The sequence below is a fragment of the Ictidomys tridecemlineatus genome, chromosome X (assembly GCF_052094955.1).
Source record: "Ictidomys tridecemlineatus isolate mIctTri1 chromosome X, mIctTri1.hap1, whole genome shotgun sequence".
NCBI lineage: Eukaryota > Metazoa > Chordata > Mammalia > Rodentia > Sciuridae > Ictidomys > Ictidomys tridecemlineatus.
The window spans coordinates 26,176,610-26,196,178 of record NC_135493.1 but is presented as its reverse complement, the minus strand read 5'-3'; the positions used below and the strand labels follow the sequence as shown (position 1 = coordinate 26,196,178).

General features: G+C 39.9%; 1 protein-coding gene across 5 annotated transcripts in view; it reads right to left on the bottom strand.

The window, feature by feature from the left end:
- Window positions 1–19,569, bottom strand: part of Tenm1 (teneurin transmembrane protein 1) — a 780,422-nt gene that overhangs the window by 31,720 nt on the left and 729,133 nt on the right. For all 5 annotated transcript variants that reach the window (XM_040285140.2, XM_078034300.1, XM_005319330.4 and 2 more), the window contains 2 exons: window positions 10,972–11,338; window positions 9,066–9,576 (listed from right to left, as the gene is read on the bottom strand). In XM_040285140.2, the coding sequence (XP_040141074.2) occupies window positions 9,066–9,576; window positions 10,972–11,338 (878 nt within the window). The remainder of the gene's footprint in view (window positions 1–9,065; window positions 9,577–10,971; window positions 11,339–19,569) is intronic.

Sequence of the window (19,569 nt, the reverse complement as noted above, 5' to 3'; positions counted from 1 at the left end):
CAGTGAATAATTCCCAAAACTTTGGAAAATTGCTCAAAGTAGATGAGAAAGAAAGGGAGCCTTTGATTTCCTATGGCTTGCTCGAGCCCCCCACCATCACAGGGGAATGCATCTTTCCAGACTGAAAGAAACACGTTTAATCAAAATCTCTCATGTTGTGTGTTTCCCTTTGGTGCCTGCATCCTTTGGTGTAAAGCACAAGCCAATATGCTCCAAAGGATCCCTTCAGGCTACAACATGGGAGCAACCCCCTCCTTCCACCTGGCAGGGTACAACATTTGCCTAGCCAGGCATGCAAATCTTAGGTGTTCATGTGCACGTGTTTACGTCCCAATGGAGCAAAGAAAACATTTGTACAGGAAATTGAGAATTCATTCTTGTCCTTGAGGGGCATATAGTTTAGTTGGGAAAATTATATTTATATATTATTAAAGTATATTTGGTTTCATATTTTCTCAGAAACAATAGCTTGCTCTTTCCCTTGATGACTATTTAACACAGAGCTAAACTATGCAGAGTAGAAACTAGATGCTCCTCCACCTTTGCTTTTAAGAAAATATTGCAAATTATAAAAGCAAAATCCATTACTTATTTTTTAAAGGAAATACAAAGGTGTTAGATCCTCTTTACATTTTCATGTCAGAAAACTGGCCAACCTAATAAGCATTTTTAAAGAAATAACAGATTCTCTTTCCTCATCAAGAATTTCATATGACTTCCTATGATTCACTTCCAAGTCTATAATGCCATTTTGTCTTCATTTGTCTTTCATTCTTTAAATATGAGAGTCTCATGCTAGGAACTGGGGATATAGTATTGAATGAAATTCAGAGTCTATTAGGGCAGGTAAAACACACAAATAAGTTTAATGGAATAATATTTCCAAGTACTTATGTAAAGAAAGAACTGTAGATGCTCAGAAGAGGCAGAGGTCATTTCCAACTCGGTGAGCAGAAAAGGAGGAGGAAGAGAAGAGGGTAGGGTTTGAATCCTGGAAGGTAGGTAGAGATGAAAGAATGAAGGAAGGCATGGAAAACAGGCAAGATTGTGGAAAGCATACAGGTGGGTGGAGCACAAGATCCACCTGAACGGTGGTAAGAGGTGTGTCTACCTAGAGGCAGAGAGCTAGACCCTATGGTGCCTTAGTTCCCTTTCTACTCTAGAATTCTAGGAGAGGCATGCTGGACAGAGCTTGGGGGAACTGGCATACTGGCTTTGGAGGTAAGCATATAGTTAGTAGACAATGGAGAGGCATGGAAAGCTTTTCACGGGGAAGATAGGATCATCTGAGCAGTGCTTTGGTGGCAATGACTCATGGAAGGGGTGACATGGGGCCGGGAGAACTGTTAGGAGGCTGCAGCCTCAGCTGATATAAGAGAAGATGGTGGCCTCTTGCCTCTACCAAATGTATTGTGAGTGCCTATCATTGGGACTTGTCTTCCTCACTAGTCCGCCAACTCTCACATCTTCCAAGTGAGAGTACCAATGTCTCATTAATCTTTGTATTCTCAGTGTCTGGCAAAGAGTGGATTCTCACTGCATACCCTTGCTGAGTGAGTGTAAATATGATGCTGTCAGTGGAAATGGAAAGGATGGGGTGAATGTGAGAGCCAAAGTGTTTATAGAACAGACATAACCATCTATAAAGGGCTTGGGAACTACACTTAGCTCACTTAGATGTCTTGTGCAGTGTAGCTAAACTTCCTTAGCAGCTTCTGAAAGCTTTTTCTGCCACCCGCTCCTTGTTACTTCTGTTTGCTCCCTTTCTTTATTTCAGTTCTTCCTAACAGTACCCATGACTATTCTTTGCCTCATTCTGGATCCTTATCAAGGGCATAAAGCACAAAGAGAATAGTGTCTGAGCAAAGGTATTGAGTCCTGTCTGTTGAGACCTGAAGGAACACTCAATGATTCTCTATTCTTATTTAAGTGAGATAATTTAACTACCTAGAGGCAGAGGGCTAGACCTTATGGTGTCTTAGTTCCCTTTCTACTCTGGAATTCTAGAAGGCATTGGAAACATTTCATATATTTGGACTGACTGATCATTACATAAGCACTTCTACATGGGAATCACATCCTATCCCCAGGCAAATATCCTCCCCAGAGATGTGGCTTATTTATCTAGCCCCTCCTTCCTTTGTAATCTTATGGGGAGAACAGGAAATTATTTATTAGCCATATTTGATAAAACTGAGCATTTGTAAAAGAGCCTAGAAGATACCTAGAGATATTATAAAGGGTTTTCCAACTTTTCAGGGGCTGGTGTGTGTGTGTGTAAGGAGGAGATGAACTAACAAAGTTCAATAACATAGAGAATGCAGAATATCAAGGATCAAAAATAATTTTAATTGTCTATTGTGGTGCTGGGGATGTAGGGCCTTGGGCAAGCTAGGCAAACACACTACCACTGAGCCATACCTCCAACCCCATCAAGAGATCTTGTAAATAAAGAGTCTCCTTAAAGTTGGAGGAGCTTGCCACAAAGGGAAAGGGGTCTGAGGAACTGTCAACTCAACCTGGACCTACAATAGTGACACAACTGATGCTCTGACTTTAGTCTGGGGCCTTTTTCATTTAGTAGAGCAGACACCTTTGTCAGAGTCACAACCAAATACATCATGGCTACTCTTACAAATCTTGGGGGGAAGAGGGCTTGTCTGTTGTGTGAGTTGTGGAACCTATCCCTTGGATCCCAACTGTGGCAGATTTATTAAAACTCACTAGTCCCTCAGGTGGGAATGCCTGCTTTTATTTTGCCAATATTCATATTTTGACAATCACCTCCTTGTTAGCTATTTCTCTGGGGTCAGCTTTCCCCCTGATACTCAGAATGCTTATAGGTAGTGGAGGCATAGAGTACTGATACTTTGGGTGTGCAATTTCAATTCTGGTTCAAGTCAAATGGGATTATGGGAATGAACAAACTATTTAAACAAAATCACACTACACAATAAAGGCAACACACTACCACTGTACAAGATGCTTTTCAAAATCCCATTCGGAATATCCATTGTTCAGGGTCATGTGTGTCATTTGTCCTCTCATAACTGCAGATAATAAAAAGTTGAATGCATTACTGGTTTGGCTACCTTTACATAGTAGTTCTCCATCCTGCCAAATTTTGTTTCATTTCTCTCTCCCTCTCTCTCATCTTAGAACAGATTTTTTGCTTCCACCTTGGCAAATAATCTGCCTCCTTTGGCCACAGAAAGAAGCTTCAGACAAATAGTCAAGTGTTGTTAGGAGGGCCTGGTATTTGTGGCCTGGCAACCTTCTACCAACCTTAGTCCTGCTCTGTTCTTCAGTTTCAGAAGGATAAGGAAAAAAAAAGTTGGAATGCTCACAACTGGCTAAAGTAGTGGAAGATATAAGTGAAAGAAATCATTTAATTTTTTAATTTGTAAAATGTCATATTTTGTGCCTAGAAGACTGTAGGAAGAATTAGTCATGTTATAAAGGTTGGGAAGTTATTCATTCCTATGTGTATGGGCAAGAAGGGACAGGGGCAGTGTTTCAGGAGGAAAAGCTGTTTAGCAGCAGAATGGATTGCTTCAGAAGGAAGTGAGACCTTCTCCTCTCAACAGATGCTGTATGGCCATGAGGGTTTCAGAATGATTCTGGCTGGAGTTAAGGTGAGAGGAAAAAACAAATGTTTGCTCAGTCTCCTTTATTTTACCTAGTAGTGCTTCCATAGTTTTCTTTTCCTGCTACATTCTTCTAGCATTCCAGACTTTGTATAGTCACTAATGCACTCTCCAATGTTCCTTCTTTTTCTGGAAGGTAGTAGTGGTAAGGTGGTAGTAGTGGAAATTGTATTGGAACAGAACCTTAAAGACCTGACTCTAGATCCAGCCAATGAGCCATGTGAATGGGCAAGTTTCTTTCTGGGCTCCATTTCCTTATTTATGAAATGCCTTCTACCAACTGAGCTATATCCCCTGCATGACTTCTAATGTTTTTTATTTTTTTTTGTGGCCATAAAATTCCATTACTACCCCCATATGCATGTCTGTGTTTCTTATCTCTTAGTGGCTCAAGATTGGTTATTCAACAATGATGTTAGCTTTTCACTCAGTACTGACCAAGTCCTGGTAACCCACCTGGACTCCACTCACTGGGATGATTCTGCTTACCACACAGTGCCTATGTTGATGTGCTGCCAGTGGGATACAGACACACAAACTGAACTGACAATAACATCCTTTTCTCTATCTGGCATTGTCAATTGTACCCTATGTCCTGCATCATCTTCATTAGTAAACAAATAGATTTCTCTCACTGAAAGGATTCCTTCTGTTTATTCCATTCCCCTCTAGCTCCAAATTCTTTGCTCCTCTTTACAGCTAAGCTCCTCCAAATAATTCTTTACTCACTGTCTCCAATTTCTTCCTAGTCACTTTCTTTTTATTATTATTGAGCTATAATTCATATACCATGAAATTCACAGTTTTAAAGGGTACAATCCAATGACTTTCAGCACATTCATGATGTTAAGCAACCATAATCACTACTTCTAGAATATTTCCATCATCCCTCAAACAAACCCTGTTCTAACAGTTACTCCCCATACACCTTTCTCTCCATCTCTTGACAATGACTAATGTGATTTTTGTCTTTATAGATTTGACTTTTCTGAACATTGCACATAAATAAAATAATATGATATTTGTTGTTTTGTGTTTGGGTACTGGGGATTGAACTCAGGGGCACTCAATCACTGAGCCACGTCCCCAGCCCTATTTTGTATTTTATTTAGAGACAGGGTCTCACTCAGTTGCTTAGTGTCTCACTTTTGCTGAGGCTGGCTTTGAACTTGCGATTCTCCTGCCTCAGGCTCCTGAGCCACTGGGATTATAGGCTTGCACCACCATGCCTAGTTCTGTCTTCTTCTGTCTGGTTTCTTTCATTGATTATTATCATTTTGAGGTTCATCCATGGGTAACATGTATCAGAACTTTATTTCTCTTTATGGCTGAATATATTCCATGGTATGTATATACCTCATTTTGCTTGCTTTCATCAATTGATGAAGACTTGGGTGGTTTGTACTTTTGGATATTATGAATAATAGTGCTATGAACATTTGTGTATCCATTCTCTCTTAAACCTTTTCTACTTGGTCTGCAGTCCCCTACTGTGTCATAGCACCTGCTCTTCTCTAGGTAAACAATGATCTCCATAGTTCAAAATTCAATAGTCAGTTCTCAGCCCCATCTCATTGGAAGTATCTGACACAGCTGTTCAGACTTTTCTCCTTGAATTACTGGTTTATTTGGTGATAGAATCTGAATGTGTCCCTCAAATTTATATGCTGAAAACTAATTGCCAATGTGATATTGTGAAGAGGTGAAGCCTTTAGGAAGCAATTAGATAATGGGGGCTCAGACTTCGTGCATAGGATTAGTGACCTTATAAAAGAGCTGCAGGGAAGTAGCTTGGTCCCTTTCAGCTCTTCTCTTCTGCCATGTGTAGAAACAGTTTGAGGTATCTTCTTGGAAGCAGAGAGCAACTCTCACTAGACACTGACTGCTGGCACCTTGGTCTGGGACTTCCCTACCTGCAGAACTGGAGAAATCAATTCCTACTGTTTATAAATTACCCAGTCTGAAGTTTTACTTATAATAGCACAATCAGACTAAGACAATTGGCTTCTAGAATAGTCCACTTTCCCAGTTTTCTTCCTACTTCGCTGGTCTTTCCTTTTCACCCTCTTGCTGCTTCCTCTTCATACCACCAACTCTAATCTTTGAAGTGCTCCAGAATGTTTTCAGATCTGTTTTCTTCATTGTCTACACTCAATTTCACGGAGATCTCATCCCATATCAATCTAAATACAATATAAACACTAGTGGATGCCAAATGTCACCCTTCTCTACTCATTTCTAGACTCATCTATTCACTAGCCTATGTGATATTTACACTTAGTTGTTTACCTAAATTGCTCATATCCCAGTTGAATTCCTGATCTCCCACCTTACAACCATCCACTATAATGCACTCCCTGCATAGTCATCTTTTCTGAGAAATTGAAACCCCAATATCTACTTGTTTAGGCCAAAAACTTTGCTATTGTCTTTGACGTCTCTTTCTCACAAATAACATATGTAATCTATAGTTCTATTGTCAAAATATATTCTGAATTTTAATACTTCTTATTGTCCCTCCACTAGTCCAAGTCACCATCTTTTGCTTGGCTTATTGCAACAAAACCTCCCAAACCTCTTAGTTTTTCCTGTTTCATATACTGTTTTCAATTCAGAATGAATTGGAAAATGTAAGCTAGGCACATCAAGCCTTTACTCAAAACTCTCCAGTGGCTGCACCTCTTAGAATAAAAGGCAAAATTTTTATAGTGGCCCCTAAGGCCCTATATGAAGTAACTCTGGCCAGGGTTGGTGGTACATGCCTGTAATCCCTGCAATTTGGGAGGCTAAGGCAGGAGGATCACAAGTTTGAGGCCAGACTCAGAAACAGCAAGGCCCTAAAGAACTTAGTGAGACCCTGCCTCAAAAAAAAAGGTGGGGGGGGGCTGGGGATGTGACTCAGTGGTAAAGCACCCTAGGTACAAATCCCTCTACCAAGAAAAAAAATGAAGTAACTCTGGCCACTTAAAGGATTTAATCTCCCCATTACTCTTTTGTTTGTTTAATGTTTTCATTTGTGCCTTATAATTATATATAATACTCCCCAGTGCCTCCTTTCTCCCTTCCCTCCTTTCTCCTCTACTACTCTTACACATTCAGCTCCATACATACATAATTGCCTTACTGTTTCTTGAACATGTTAGGATTATTCCTACTCAGGGCCTTTGTACTTGCTGTTCCCTCTTCCTCTAATACCTCCTTCCTGCTGGATATGCATATGACTTACTCATTTATCTTCTACAGGTCTTTGCTCCAGTGTCACCTTTTGTCTCACACATTTGATCTCCTTTACCCTATTGTATTGGAGAAGTTAGAATATAATTTCTACATATCTTACTTGTCTCCCTTCAATGACATTTAAGCTCCATGTTTATCTTTTCTGTTCATGACTATATCCCCAGCCCTTAGAAAATTGAGTGGCACAGAGTAGATGCTCAGGAAATATTTGTTGAATAAATAAATGGTTGAACTGGTTATTTTGAAAATGAGTTAATACTTTGGCCCTTTCTTGTTGGGGGACTGAGTTCAACCAATAGCTTTCAAAGTAGTTATTTGGGGCTGGAGTTGTAGCTCAATGATATAGTGCTTGCCCAGCATGTATGGGGCCCTGATTTCAACTTCAACATCACATAAAAATGAACAAAATAAAGGTATTGTGTCCATCTACAACTAAAAATAAATATTAAAAAATAGTTGTTTGCCTAAGGTCAGCCACAATGTGATCTGGTATAGGCTTTAAAAAAGACATTAAAATTTCTCATTAGAAGCTAACATTCCTAAAGGTAGTATATTTTAAAATGCGGCTTTAAAAAATCTTTATTTATTTTTATTTGGTGCTGAGGATTTAACCCAGTGTCTCACATGTGTGAGGCAATTGCTCTACCACTGAGCCACAACACCAGTCTGAACTGTATGTTTTTGAGACAGAATTTTGGGGTTTGAACTGTGGACTTGAAATACTGTGGCATGAAATACTAATTCAGAGAATGGACATACTAGGGGCTGGGGTTGTGGCTCCTGGTAGAGTGCTTGCCTAGAATGTGCAAGGCCCTGGGTTCGATCCTCAGCACTACATAAAAATTAAAAAAAAATGGACATACTAGGGGCACCCATCCCATGTTACTATTAAAGGAGTCAATTAAAAAACAGTGTAAATCGCCTACTCTAGCACCTATCACTTAGCAAATCCTTAGCGAACACTAGCGTTTATTACTCTTCATTAAGATATAAGAGAATTTTTCAAAAATAAGGAACACTTGCAACAGAAACAACTGAATACATTTTTTCTAAGTGAAACTAGAACAGCTATCCAGCTCTTTTATATAAATGGCACTTCTTTGGGACATGATCCAAAGCTTGAAGGCCAAGTCTTTTGTCCCTTTCTTCAGGAAGCTCTCATGGGACTGACCGTATTATCTACATCCTCACAAGAGTAGTCACACTTGGAAACTCTCATACTTAATATCTCTACTTCTCACAGTCTTCAACTTTAACACCATTCCTGGCTCTGGGTTCAGATTCCACAGATTACCCTCCCTCAGTATACTGGCCCAAAGTACAGCAATTCCCTTTGTGGGGAAAATGCTTTGTGAGTGCTGGCAGACCAGCTTGCTAACTGCATTGATGTGCAAACAAGGTTGTCCATGCTTTAAAAGGCAAGGACAATGGTCTGTATTTCCATGCCTTGACATCTCCTAGTAGCTTGCTGTCAGACACATTTTGTGTTTGTTCCAAGTTAAACAAAGTTGTCACAGATCTGGTCTGTAACTGCCAATATGTGCTGAATTCTTTGACTTGTGCAGGGACACTGAGGAAACCCAAGCCCACATTGGAGCATTTGGCTCTGCATTTCATGAAAGCAGTCAATGGAGTGGTGCTGCTATTCAGCATTTGATCCACATAATTTTACACTTGCTTTTCAGGGTCCATTTCTTATATTCTAACTTCTCTCTTACCTCCCACCACAACTTATACTTAGTTGGACTGGGCTGGGCACATATTCATGTATTCATTCATTAAACCCCACAGGGATCAAGAAATACTTGTTAAATCACACTGCTTCTTTACTGCTTTAGAACTATCCTCTAGCTTTGTTATTTAAATGCAGTTTTACCTTGTCTTCCCAGGTATGCTGTAAATTGTTTGAGTACATGGACTTTTACCGCATTCCTGACTCCTGCAGTGCTATACTTGATTCCTCCTTCATTCATTTTATTATTATGCTCTACAAACTGCTCTGGGAAAATGGGTCCAAACCCTAGGAGTTGGGTAAAATTTTCTTCTCGACTATTTACGTTTTATTGTGATTGTTAGGAGAAAATAGCATACAATACCCAGCAATTACTAAGCCATTTTTCTACTGTAATACAATTGCAAATAAAAATCCAACAAAGACTATGTTGAGAATTAGAAACTTACTCATAAACAGTTGTCCATCCATTTTCATTACTTTTGGTAGCTAGAAGTCCCGTGTTTCCTGGATAGGTCATCAAGGCCAGATTATAGCCTTGGGCTGAAACTCTTTTTAGGACTCCATTGCTGCTTATAGTCAGCCAGTACACCTGCCCGCCAGGCACCACAAGCCAAAGGGGCATCCCCCCTGCATCACGGCGAATATGCACTGAATTGCCATTGCTGCTAGTAATGGCACCCAAATCACCTTCAGCATTGTAGGTGAAGTTGTACACATAATCCCTTGTTATCAAGTTCAGGGTGTGCAGGTGGGTTCCATTGACAGTGAACTGATAGAGTTCCTGATCAGCAGGTGAGGCAATCTCATAAAGATTCATGTCATTCAGATGGGCTTGGTTCCTGCTGATGGTACGAATTCGAACATTTCCAAGATCTGCTACATAGAGGGTACCATCAGGCGACACTGCTAAGGAGGAAGGTGCTTTCATCTTTGCATCTTTGGCATAGCCCCCATCACCTATGGGAGAAAGATCTAGATTTTAGTAATTGGCATCATGAGCATTTATAGGCAGAAAGCACTGTGCATCAGGAATCATTTTAAAAGGAATAATCAGTGAACCAACATTCTCTGCATGGTCCCCTTGATGATTCTGAAACCCATTATTCAAAAAATTGTAATTCTTGAGTCAGTACCACTAAAGATGAACAGTAAGATGTAATTATCTCAGTTACACCAATTTTGTGAAATCCTCAATCCTGCTGTTCAGAATCTATTGTATTGTAAGACAGAAGAACAGCAAATAATGATAGCTACACAAAATTTGGCTAGAAATCCATGAGAACTATGCCCGTCAATGCTTGTAGGATCTGTTTCATGATTTTCCAGTCCTACCATGCCTAGAGCCCTTTCTTCTGTTAATTCCCATTGTTCCACTGTTAAAGTATGCTAAGTCTATAAATGTAACAATGATTCGGTGCATCAAATTTGATAAATAGACTAAACATTAGATTTGCCTTGAATGAAAGATACAAATTAGCCAAATATCTATAAAACTTATTGTCCAGGAAATCATTGGAAATATTGATCAAAAGTCCTTTTGACCAAATTGCTGGCTCCTGATTGCTGTGGTATAAGAAAAGGCAAAAGGTAAGAGGACCATTTGGGCTTGGATGAGTAGTTTAATAGGGCTACATGTAGCAAGGAGGGGTTTCTATATAATGCATCTGTTGACATTTAGAGGTCTGTTAGCTATCTGGAATATCCATTGCATGTTTTGGAGGAAAAGACTCTTTTTCTCCCATTTCAATTAAAGTAAAGGACCCTATTAGTTTTGGAGAGAATTTTAGGTTTTTATGAAACAAGGTAGATAGCAGAGTGATGTCCTTAGGAGCCTCCATTGTGGGATTTAATTTTGCTATTCTATCCCCCAAGGCATTCTGTTCTTGAACCCTCTGAATCTCGAATAGTAAATGTTTTTAATCTGGAAACCAGTCACCTAGGGGAATTATTTTTTCCATAGCCAAATCAGTAGATGTGGGTTGTACTAATTTTCCCTTTCTTGAAAGTACAAATAATGTCATATTCTTACATTGGCACAATGATCTTAACTTTTGAAAAGAGTATAACATTTTTCCTTTAACTAGTTTATCCTCAGTATAGCAAGGTAATAAAATTGAGACAAGTGCTTGTCTTTAACAAATAAGGCAAATGAGTCATGAAGAGGTTTTGTGGCTTTCCTAGGGTCATTCAGTGATTCAGTTGTCAGAACAGCTAGGTGATCTGACTGCCAACCCATTCCTTTCTTTGCTAGCCCACACCAATGTTTACAAGGAACCCTTTTGACTTTTCTGAAGCATGCTTTTCTTTTAAAAACAGAGAGGGGGAGCTGGTGAATTGCTGAAAAGGTCATACCTGAAAAACAGTCACAGTTAGGATCAATTTTGCAGTCACAGTCAGTGGGGGCACCAGCGATGATGGAGATCTCCCCATTGGTGGTCACTTGCTGAATGCGGTTTACTTTCCTCTCGTCTGTTTCAGCTATGAAGAGCAGCCCGCTGTGGGAGACGCTGATGGCCCTAGCCGACTCCAGAGTAGAGTGAATTGCTACCTTGCTGACCAAGAAATGATCGATGCCTGGCACCTGGCAGTGAATGGGGCGCCCTGCAATGATCCGCACACGCCTGTTCTCAGAAATTTGCAGCACAATGTTGTTATCCAAGACATACAATGAATTGTCCATGGGATTGACTGCAAGGTCTGTTGGCCACTCTAATCGCACCTGCAAACAGAACAGAACACACACCGTTAGGTTACCATATCTTTCCAGAGGCAATTTTACCTTGAAAGAAACATTGGTTTGTTGATTTTCCCCTCTTAAGAATTTCAGCAAATGTTGGTGATGTCTGACAGTGAAGGGGGGATATTTCTGATAAACATATTTATGATTTATGCTATTGCCAACATAATGCAAAGTTTTCTCTTTTTTTTTCAATTCCAGAAGGATCCTCTGAATAGCAGTTTTCAGAGTGTAGTCTCTGGACCAGCAGCAATGGTATCACTTGGGAACTTGTTAGAAATGCAAATTCTCAGGCTCTACACTAGTTCTATTGAATCAGAAGCCCTGGGGATGGGGACCCAGTCACCTATGCTTTAACAAGCCTTCTAGGTGATTCTGAGAACCATCGCCCTAGGGCTTCTGGATTGCTATAAACACAATTCTTTCTCATTGTGTGGTAGATGCATTGAAAACAGTCATAGTCTTTTGGACAACAGAAAACTGATTTTACTTAGCAGTTGTTAGCATAGACGTAATATCCATATTGTGGATTACTTATGTATAGTTCATCAGCTATTGGTTTGGAACCCTAGGTTGTATCATACTGCTTGCTCAGTGTGGCCTGGTTCACCCATGTGCCCCCTCCCTCAGAAAGAAACATTTTTTTTCATTGAATGTTTGTTGAGAATCTCTGGGCTAAGCCTTATGCTAGGTTTTGGGGCTTGAAAAATTATCATGACACAGCTTCAACCCTCAAGTGACTTATGGTCTGGTAGAGCCCTTGGAGGAACCTTTAGCAATTATTCTCTACGTTATGAGAAGGAGACAGCAGAGTGGGTATGAGAGTACTTCACCTGAACTGGGAGTCAGGAGGCAAGATATTACCAAAGAACGCGATTGCTAAGTAGGGGCTGAGATGACCAGTAGGAGAGGAATGGGGTGGAAGTTGAGGAGAGTAGAGTTGAGGTCAATCTGGGTAGAAGGAACAGCAGAGTGAAGGCGCAGAGGTTAGAGACAGAATGGCCCATTTAGGTTACTACAAATAATTCAGTAGCCATGTGGTATGAATTGTGTCCTCCCCAATGTGACTGTATTTGGAGACAGAACCTTCAAATAGTAAATTCAGTTTAATTGAGGCTATAAGGGTGGGGTCTTAATCCAAAGGACAGGTGTCTCTATAATAAGAGGAAGAGATGCCAGGGCTGTATATACACAGAGGGATATAGCACAAAGCTGGCCATCTGCATGCCAAGGAGAGAGGCCTCAGGAGAAATCAAACATGTCAACACCTTGATCTTGAATTTCTAGCCCCTGGAAGTGTGAGAAAATAGGTTTCTATTGTTTAAGCCACCCAGTTTGTGACATTTTTTTGCCCAAGCAAACTAATATACCAGGCAAAATAGGGAAGTGCATGTCCAATTTAATTCTGATGACCAGGGGAAGCTACTGAAGGGCTTTAAGTAGGGGTGTGACATGGTCACATTTGGGTTTTAGATGGATCATATTTGGGTTTTAGCTGCTATTGAGATTATATTGGAGGTGGAGGCAAGATGAAGGCAGGCAGTGGCCCAAGTAAGGGATTATGGTACCTGAACTAGAATGACAATGGAGGGCATGGAGAGTAGATGAATTTGAGACATGTTAAAGAGAAAGAAGTAAAAGGACTGTGTGTGTGTGTGTGTGTGTTGCCTTGTGCTAAGTGCTGTCCTAGGTACTGGTCTGCACTTGAGTTCCTTTCTGGACATAGGAGTTGGTGCAATGCCTGCCCTGACATCTTCTTGAGAGTGAATATTTATCCCTGGGTACTTCTAAGAGAACTATGTTCCATGCCCCTCTCCACCTCACCACTCTAGTTTCTCTTTGTCTCCTTTTAGGCTAGACAAAGGCAGAAAAAAATATTCCATTTGTGGCCAAAATAGTAACTATAATGTAGCCTTTTTTTTTTTTTGGCTTTAAGTAAAAACCCCAAGAAGGCTTTGCTTTCCTCATAGAAGCTGAAAGTCTGAAAACAAGATATGTTCTCATTGCATTCTGGGGCCCACAGCTTCCCCAGCTGGAAGAGGTCTGATATGTATTTAGTAAGCAAGCCCAGGTAGTAAGATATGGTTCTTCCTCTGCTTGTGTCTCAAAAGGGAGGGCAACTGGTGATGTTGTGAGGAGGACAAAGGTTGCCTTTGACCTTCTCTATTGGACCACCTGGGGCTCTTTGCCTCTGCCTCTGGGTGTTTCCCAGACACCCAGCAAACCTCATTCTGTTCCTACATCTCTGCATGCCCTCCACCTCCACATCCACACTGGCCTTCTCTGGTCAGTACCATATGCCTCTGGGCAGCTAGGAATTTGAGTGCTAATGGGGTATAAAGCTCAGCTTGTGTTATGCATGTTCTACAGTGCCTTTCAGACTGAGGCCATTGGATAAACATTAAATACCAGCCTTAACAGCTCCCAGAGCAGTTTGCGGTTATGTGTTCCTCAGCACGTCTGTCTGAGGCCTTTGCGTGTCAGTGCCCTGCCACGGAGAGAGGCAGTGAGGCCTGCTGCTTCTGAGGGCACTGACTCTTCCTCCACCATGTGCCCCTGCCTTGGACCTCTATATACACTATCGTGCTTGTACAGAAACTGTCTGTGTGCACTAGTCCTATGGAGCATGGTCCCCCAGGAAATAAGCCAGGGCTGGCTGAGGAAGAGGAAATAAATTTATTTCAGTACAACACTCCTATTTTGATGGAGTCTGAAGTCAGTGACCCAGAAAAAACAAACCTGGCAGAAATGACATTCTAATTATCCCCACTCTGGGAGCCAAGGCCAGGGCAGAGGCCGGGGATGGAACACACCTGGCAGGAGCAAGAAAAGGAGCATGTTTTGGATTCTATTCTAAGCTATCAAGGCTGCTTCTGAGATAAAGGCTGGTAGTTGGAAAATAAGCTGTTGAATTCTCCAACTCAGCCAACCTGATTTAGGCCAATACTATCAGTGTCATGTTTATTAGATTTAATATTGCTTCAAAATACACCAGCTATTGTGTCTGTTTGTTTTCTTCTCCATCAAATAAGCCACCCTCTGGCAGTTTCCTGTGACTAAAGTGGCCTTTGTGCTTCTGAGACACTTTCTATACCAACGACACAGAATCCCTTTAATTCCCATTTGATTTGGCTGCGCAGCTTGTCTATGAAATCTGCTCAGATGAAGGATGTGTGGCTACTTAGTAATCGAGGGGCTGCCTTTTCAGAAGATGGACCTTTTTACCTTTTTTAGATTGTCAGTTTCTTTTATAACCTTCTCTCATTAAATACTTCCATCTCCAGGTAATTTTTCAAGAAACTGGTGCCTTACACCCACACAATAGAAACAAAGTATTTACTATCAAGGCATTTCTATAACATACGACCTAACATATGGGATGGGGTCTTTGAACTGATTCTGGCAGTCAGAATTAATGTCTATTAGTTGCAATGAGAGCCTGGAATTACATGCTACTAAAATCGGGCTAAGGTTAACTCCTGAGAGCTGTTGGCGTTTGTCCTAGTGGTTTCTCAGGGGGAGGGCGCAGAACAGATTTCTTTTGGGGTGGAGAACAGAAAGAGATCGAAAAGCAGCAGTGAAGCTCTATAAACTCTGCCTAGTGACGTGGCCCACAGGCAAGCCATTTGGCCTAATTTGTGATGCTTGCCCCACCTTGTAAAAATACATTAATTTGTTTGAAATGTCAAAATGTATTTAAGCTAAACTTGAATTAAAGGTCACTGGCATAGCCGCTAGCTGGTGGAATGTGCCCATCTCCCAACAATCTTCCCCGGGAAATAACCCCGAGCAGGAAGGGGCTCTTGGTCCTGATGTCAACCCTTGACAGCACTATGTCTTCCGCTGCTAATTGAAAACTTGCCTTGAAGGGAGCTGACTCTTAGGTCAACCAGTTCCCTGGTTGGTTTAGAGATCGAGCTAATTTTGACTTAAGTAAAAGTTTATAGTAGCAGAATACTATGGGAAAAAATCTAAGTGTAAAATCAATATCTAAAAATGGACTTTTGATTAGACTAGGTTAGAAAATCCCTCAATTAGAAACCTAACTTCACTCCATAGACACAAACTATCATTTGTGTACTTGGGCTCTCTTGAACAGTTTGACTTCAGATTCACTCTTTCCACTAGTATGTAACCCTCTGGAAATTGAATTATCCTCTTTGCATCTCTGGTTTCCTAACTATAATAAGGAAAAAAGGGCTAATGATAGCATATAGTATTTCTATAGAATAGAAATAGTACTATCTATTTATGTGGATTAAATGATACAGTGATATAGGGTGTTCAACTCAGTGTCTGGCACATAGTAAGGGATGGTAAGTGGCATTAATATAAATAACAGTTTCATTGTTACATATCTTTAGAACTAGAAGAAACCTAAACCAGTTACCATTCAATGTAGTTCCTTTTTGACTGTTTCTTAGATTTTGGTTGTCCACATACCACTTTTATGAATTTTGCCTTACTCCTATGCCAAGTGCACTATAATTGACTTAATATTTTTCTTTAAATTGACCTACTTTTTAAACATGAATAGGTGCTGCCCTTTTCTTTTAACTGGTCCTAATTTATAGCACCTATAAAATTACATAACCACTAATATAGGCTGTTAATAAAAGTAACTACTATTTATTAAGTGCTTCTTAGGTGTCAGACATTTTACATGGATTATTATTTTATATACTTGAGAAAAAAAATCACTTGAAAAAATATTACATTCCAAATTTTTAGATATGTTTGTAGATCCTATATCATCTGATTTCCTCATTCAGAAGAATGGTCACAATCTTTACTCTTTTCTTACCAAGTCTGGCCTCCCCTTTACCTCTTTTGGATCAATCTAAAAATTGCTCTCTGGCTAAGAAGGTCAAAAATTTATTAGGAATCAAGTGATTTGTGTTTCTGTTTGCAGTCTGTTATCTTTTAGTTCATTGCCTTGTGGGTTCCTACTATGTGCCAGACATGGTTATGAAGGTGAACAAAATGGGTTTCTGCTGTTCGTTCATTCACAAGTGCTAGAAGGCAGATACAGAAATAGGTCATTTAATATAGTGTGGTTAAGTATTATGATAGATGCCTGGGGGACATGGGAACACAGAGGAGGGAGTTTGGGTGAGCTACCTAGGAGAGAAATGTAAACTTAACATGAAGGTTAAAGCTAAGGTGTCTAAAGCAAGGTGGGAAGAGTGATCTAAGCAGAGGAATAGAAATGAAAAAAAGCACAGAAGCATAAAATGGGGTAGCTATGAGTTGTAGACACAGTTCTAAATATTTTCAGGGACACTATGTCCAGGTATCACCATTAAGACACTACTTTTGGGTATGGTTAGTACTGTGCATTGTAGGATGCTTAGCAGCATTACTGGTCTTTATTAGTTTTTAACATGAGTGTTTTTATAAAAATTATTGTATTTATTTATTTTTATTTGGTGCTAAGGATTGAATTCAGTGTCTCACAGATGCTAGGCAAGCGCTCTGCTACTGAGCTACAGCCCTAGCCCTGGTCCTTATTCTTTATGCCAGTAATATTTTGTCTCCAATCATGATGACCCAAAATGTCTCTAGGCATTGGAGAATGTTCCCTGAGGGGAAAAACCTTATCCCTTGTTGAGAAGCACTGGATTAAGTCATGGAGAGCTGTGTATGCTAAGACCTCTAGACTTAAACTGTAGGTGTTGAGGCATCTATGAAGATCTTTAAAATAGAGAGCTGACATGGTCAGGTTAGTATTTTAGAAAGATTTCTTAGACTGCAGTCTGGAAGATAGGCTGGAGGGAAACCAGACTAGATGTGAGAAAACCAATTTGGAGGCCAGCCATTCATTAGTACATCCATCCATGAATATATAATTCCATCCAACCATGTGTAATATTAAGTGTGGATCCAGGTAGACATAGTCTCTGCCTTCTTGGTACTCAGAGTCTGAAATACTGCTTCTCATACATTTTTGATTTATAGAGATGTTTGAGAATCTGGTAAAAGCTATGTATTCTCTCTCTAGAAAAAAATTTTCAGATATAGTACAATGAAGTAGTTAGGAGCTCAGGCTCTGAAGGTAAGACTTCCAGGGTCAAAAATTCTGAATATATGCTGGGGATGTGGCTCAAGCGGTAGCGCGCTCGCCTAGCATGCGTGCGGCCCGGGTTCGATCCTCAGCACCACATACCAACAAAGATGTTGTGTCCGCCGAGAACTAAAAAATAAATATTAAAAATTCTCTCTCTCTCCTCTCTCTCTCTCTCTCTCTCTCTCTCTCTCTCTCTCTCTCTCTCTCTCTCTCTCTCTCCTCTCTCACTCTCTCTTTAAAAAAAAATTCTGAATATATTATTTGCTGTTTCTGTGACCTTGGAGCAAATGAATGAACATACCTAAACTTCAGTTTCCTCATCTAGAAATTGAGTAAAATTCTCAAAAACTATTATAGGAATTAGGTGAAAAAAATCTATACAAACCACCAAGCACAGTGCCTGGCACACAGAAAGCTTCACAAAGGCTATTTATTTATTATGGAACATGCCTGTATTTCCTCAGGTTCCTTTCTGATTATTACAATGTTTCTTCCTTGGCGATCTTATAAACTCTTAAGTTTAATTCTGTAGTCATGCTCTTTTAAGGTTTTCCTCGATTACACATCACTAGCCATTTCCTCCTGGCTCATTTATTTTATTCCTTGGGGATCTTTCTAATCTATATGTCCTCCAAGAAATATTTAGCTTATATTAGGATATGTTATCTCACATTTGTCTGCCAATTTCAATTTCATGGCTAATATTTTAGCTTATTACTTGGATTCCCCCTATTATTTGTAATAGTACTCTTGGTACACTTCCAAGCATAGTCCATACTATTTTAATTTCCTTTTTTCTATCAATAAAGTTTATTTGTCCCATGTTACACACTATACTAGGCACTCAAAAAAATTGTCTCTAATAAAGACAGAATGAATTACTTCCCTCATGGAGTTTACAGTCTTTTGCTAACTTCTTTTCCTTTATTTTTCAGTATGTCCAAGGGGCTGCCAGTGGCATAGAACAACAGATTATTACTGTTCCATTACACTCATTTTAAGAAACTAATTTTCATGAAGAGCCTGTAAAACATAACATGACTGTTAATATCTTATAATTTCTACCAAGTGCTAATAACTCCTTTTCCCAAAGTTCAACTATGTTGAAGAAACCAGTCATTCCCCCAAAGGTCTTGTGTCCCCATCCCAAACATGACACCTCTAATCTTTCTCTTTTACTATATATTTGGAGCCTTATAGCTCATTTAAAAGTAACTCTGCTTGAGTTTGATCTCTGAGGCCTCTTCAGTAGGACTTTCCAGTAAGTGTATGATTATCTCTTCTGCAGTGTGACTGCCCTGGGGAAGATACAGTGATGGGACTGAATGCTCTCTGCCAGGTATTCTGCCAGCTCCACATTAGATTTCCCCATGCTTCTAAAAGCTGACAACTCCAGATTGTTAGCATCACTTTTTTGTCAGTTTTCAAATGGCCTTCTCATTTCTTGACACTGATACTGCCTGAGCTTCTTCAAATTTACAAAAAAAAAAAAAAAAAAAAAAAGAAAAAAATGTCTGGAGAAAGTTTGGTTTTTGCACTTGGAAAGCATGATGTCACCTTTCAGAGTGATGGCCCCTATTGATCTTGCTTTAAAAAGTGGAAATTATTAGAAGATGAAATACAGAAAGATTATGTGGCCTTGTCAACAGGTACATTATTTCCCATTATCCCAGATTCACACTCTTGTATATCTTCACATAATGGCTGGAGAGTGTGAAGAACCTCTCGACCTTTGGCCAAATGCATCTGCATAGTCTGTCTCCATGGCTGTCCAATGGGGGGGAAAAAAACCTGACACTTAAATTGCATTATGCATTGCAAATGAATAGCTAGTACCAATGTAATCAAAATTTATAATAGGACAGATCTTTAGAATTCTTTTACTAGAGAGGATTTAGATTAAATTGCATCTACCTCAATGTCCCTAAGACATTTTGGAAGTGGAGGAAACAAAGCAGAAAAAAGCCCCACAACAATATAAAAACTCCAAAGTAGTCCTGGTGTATTTTATCTTCTAATAATTTCCACTTGTTATAAGCAATATCAGTAAGGGCCATCACTCTTCCAGGTGTCATCGTGCTTTCTGCTTGCAGAAAACCAAATGTTCTCTAGATGGCTTTTCTCTCTCTTTATAAATCTGAAGAAG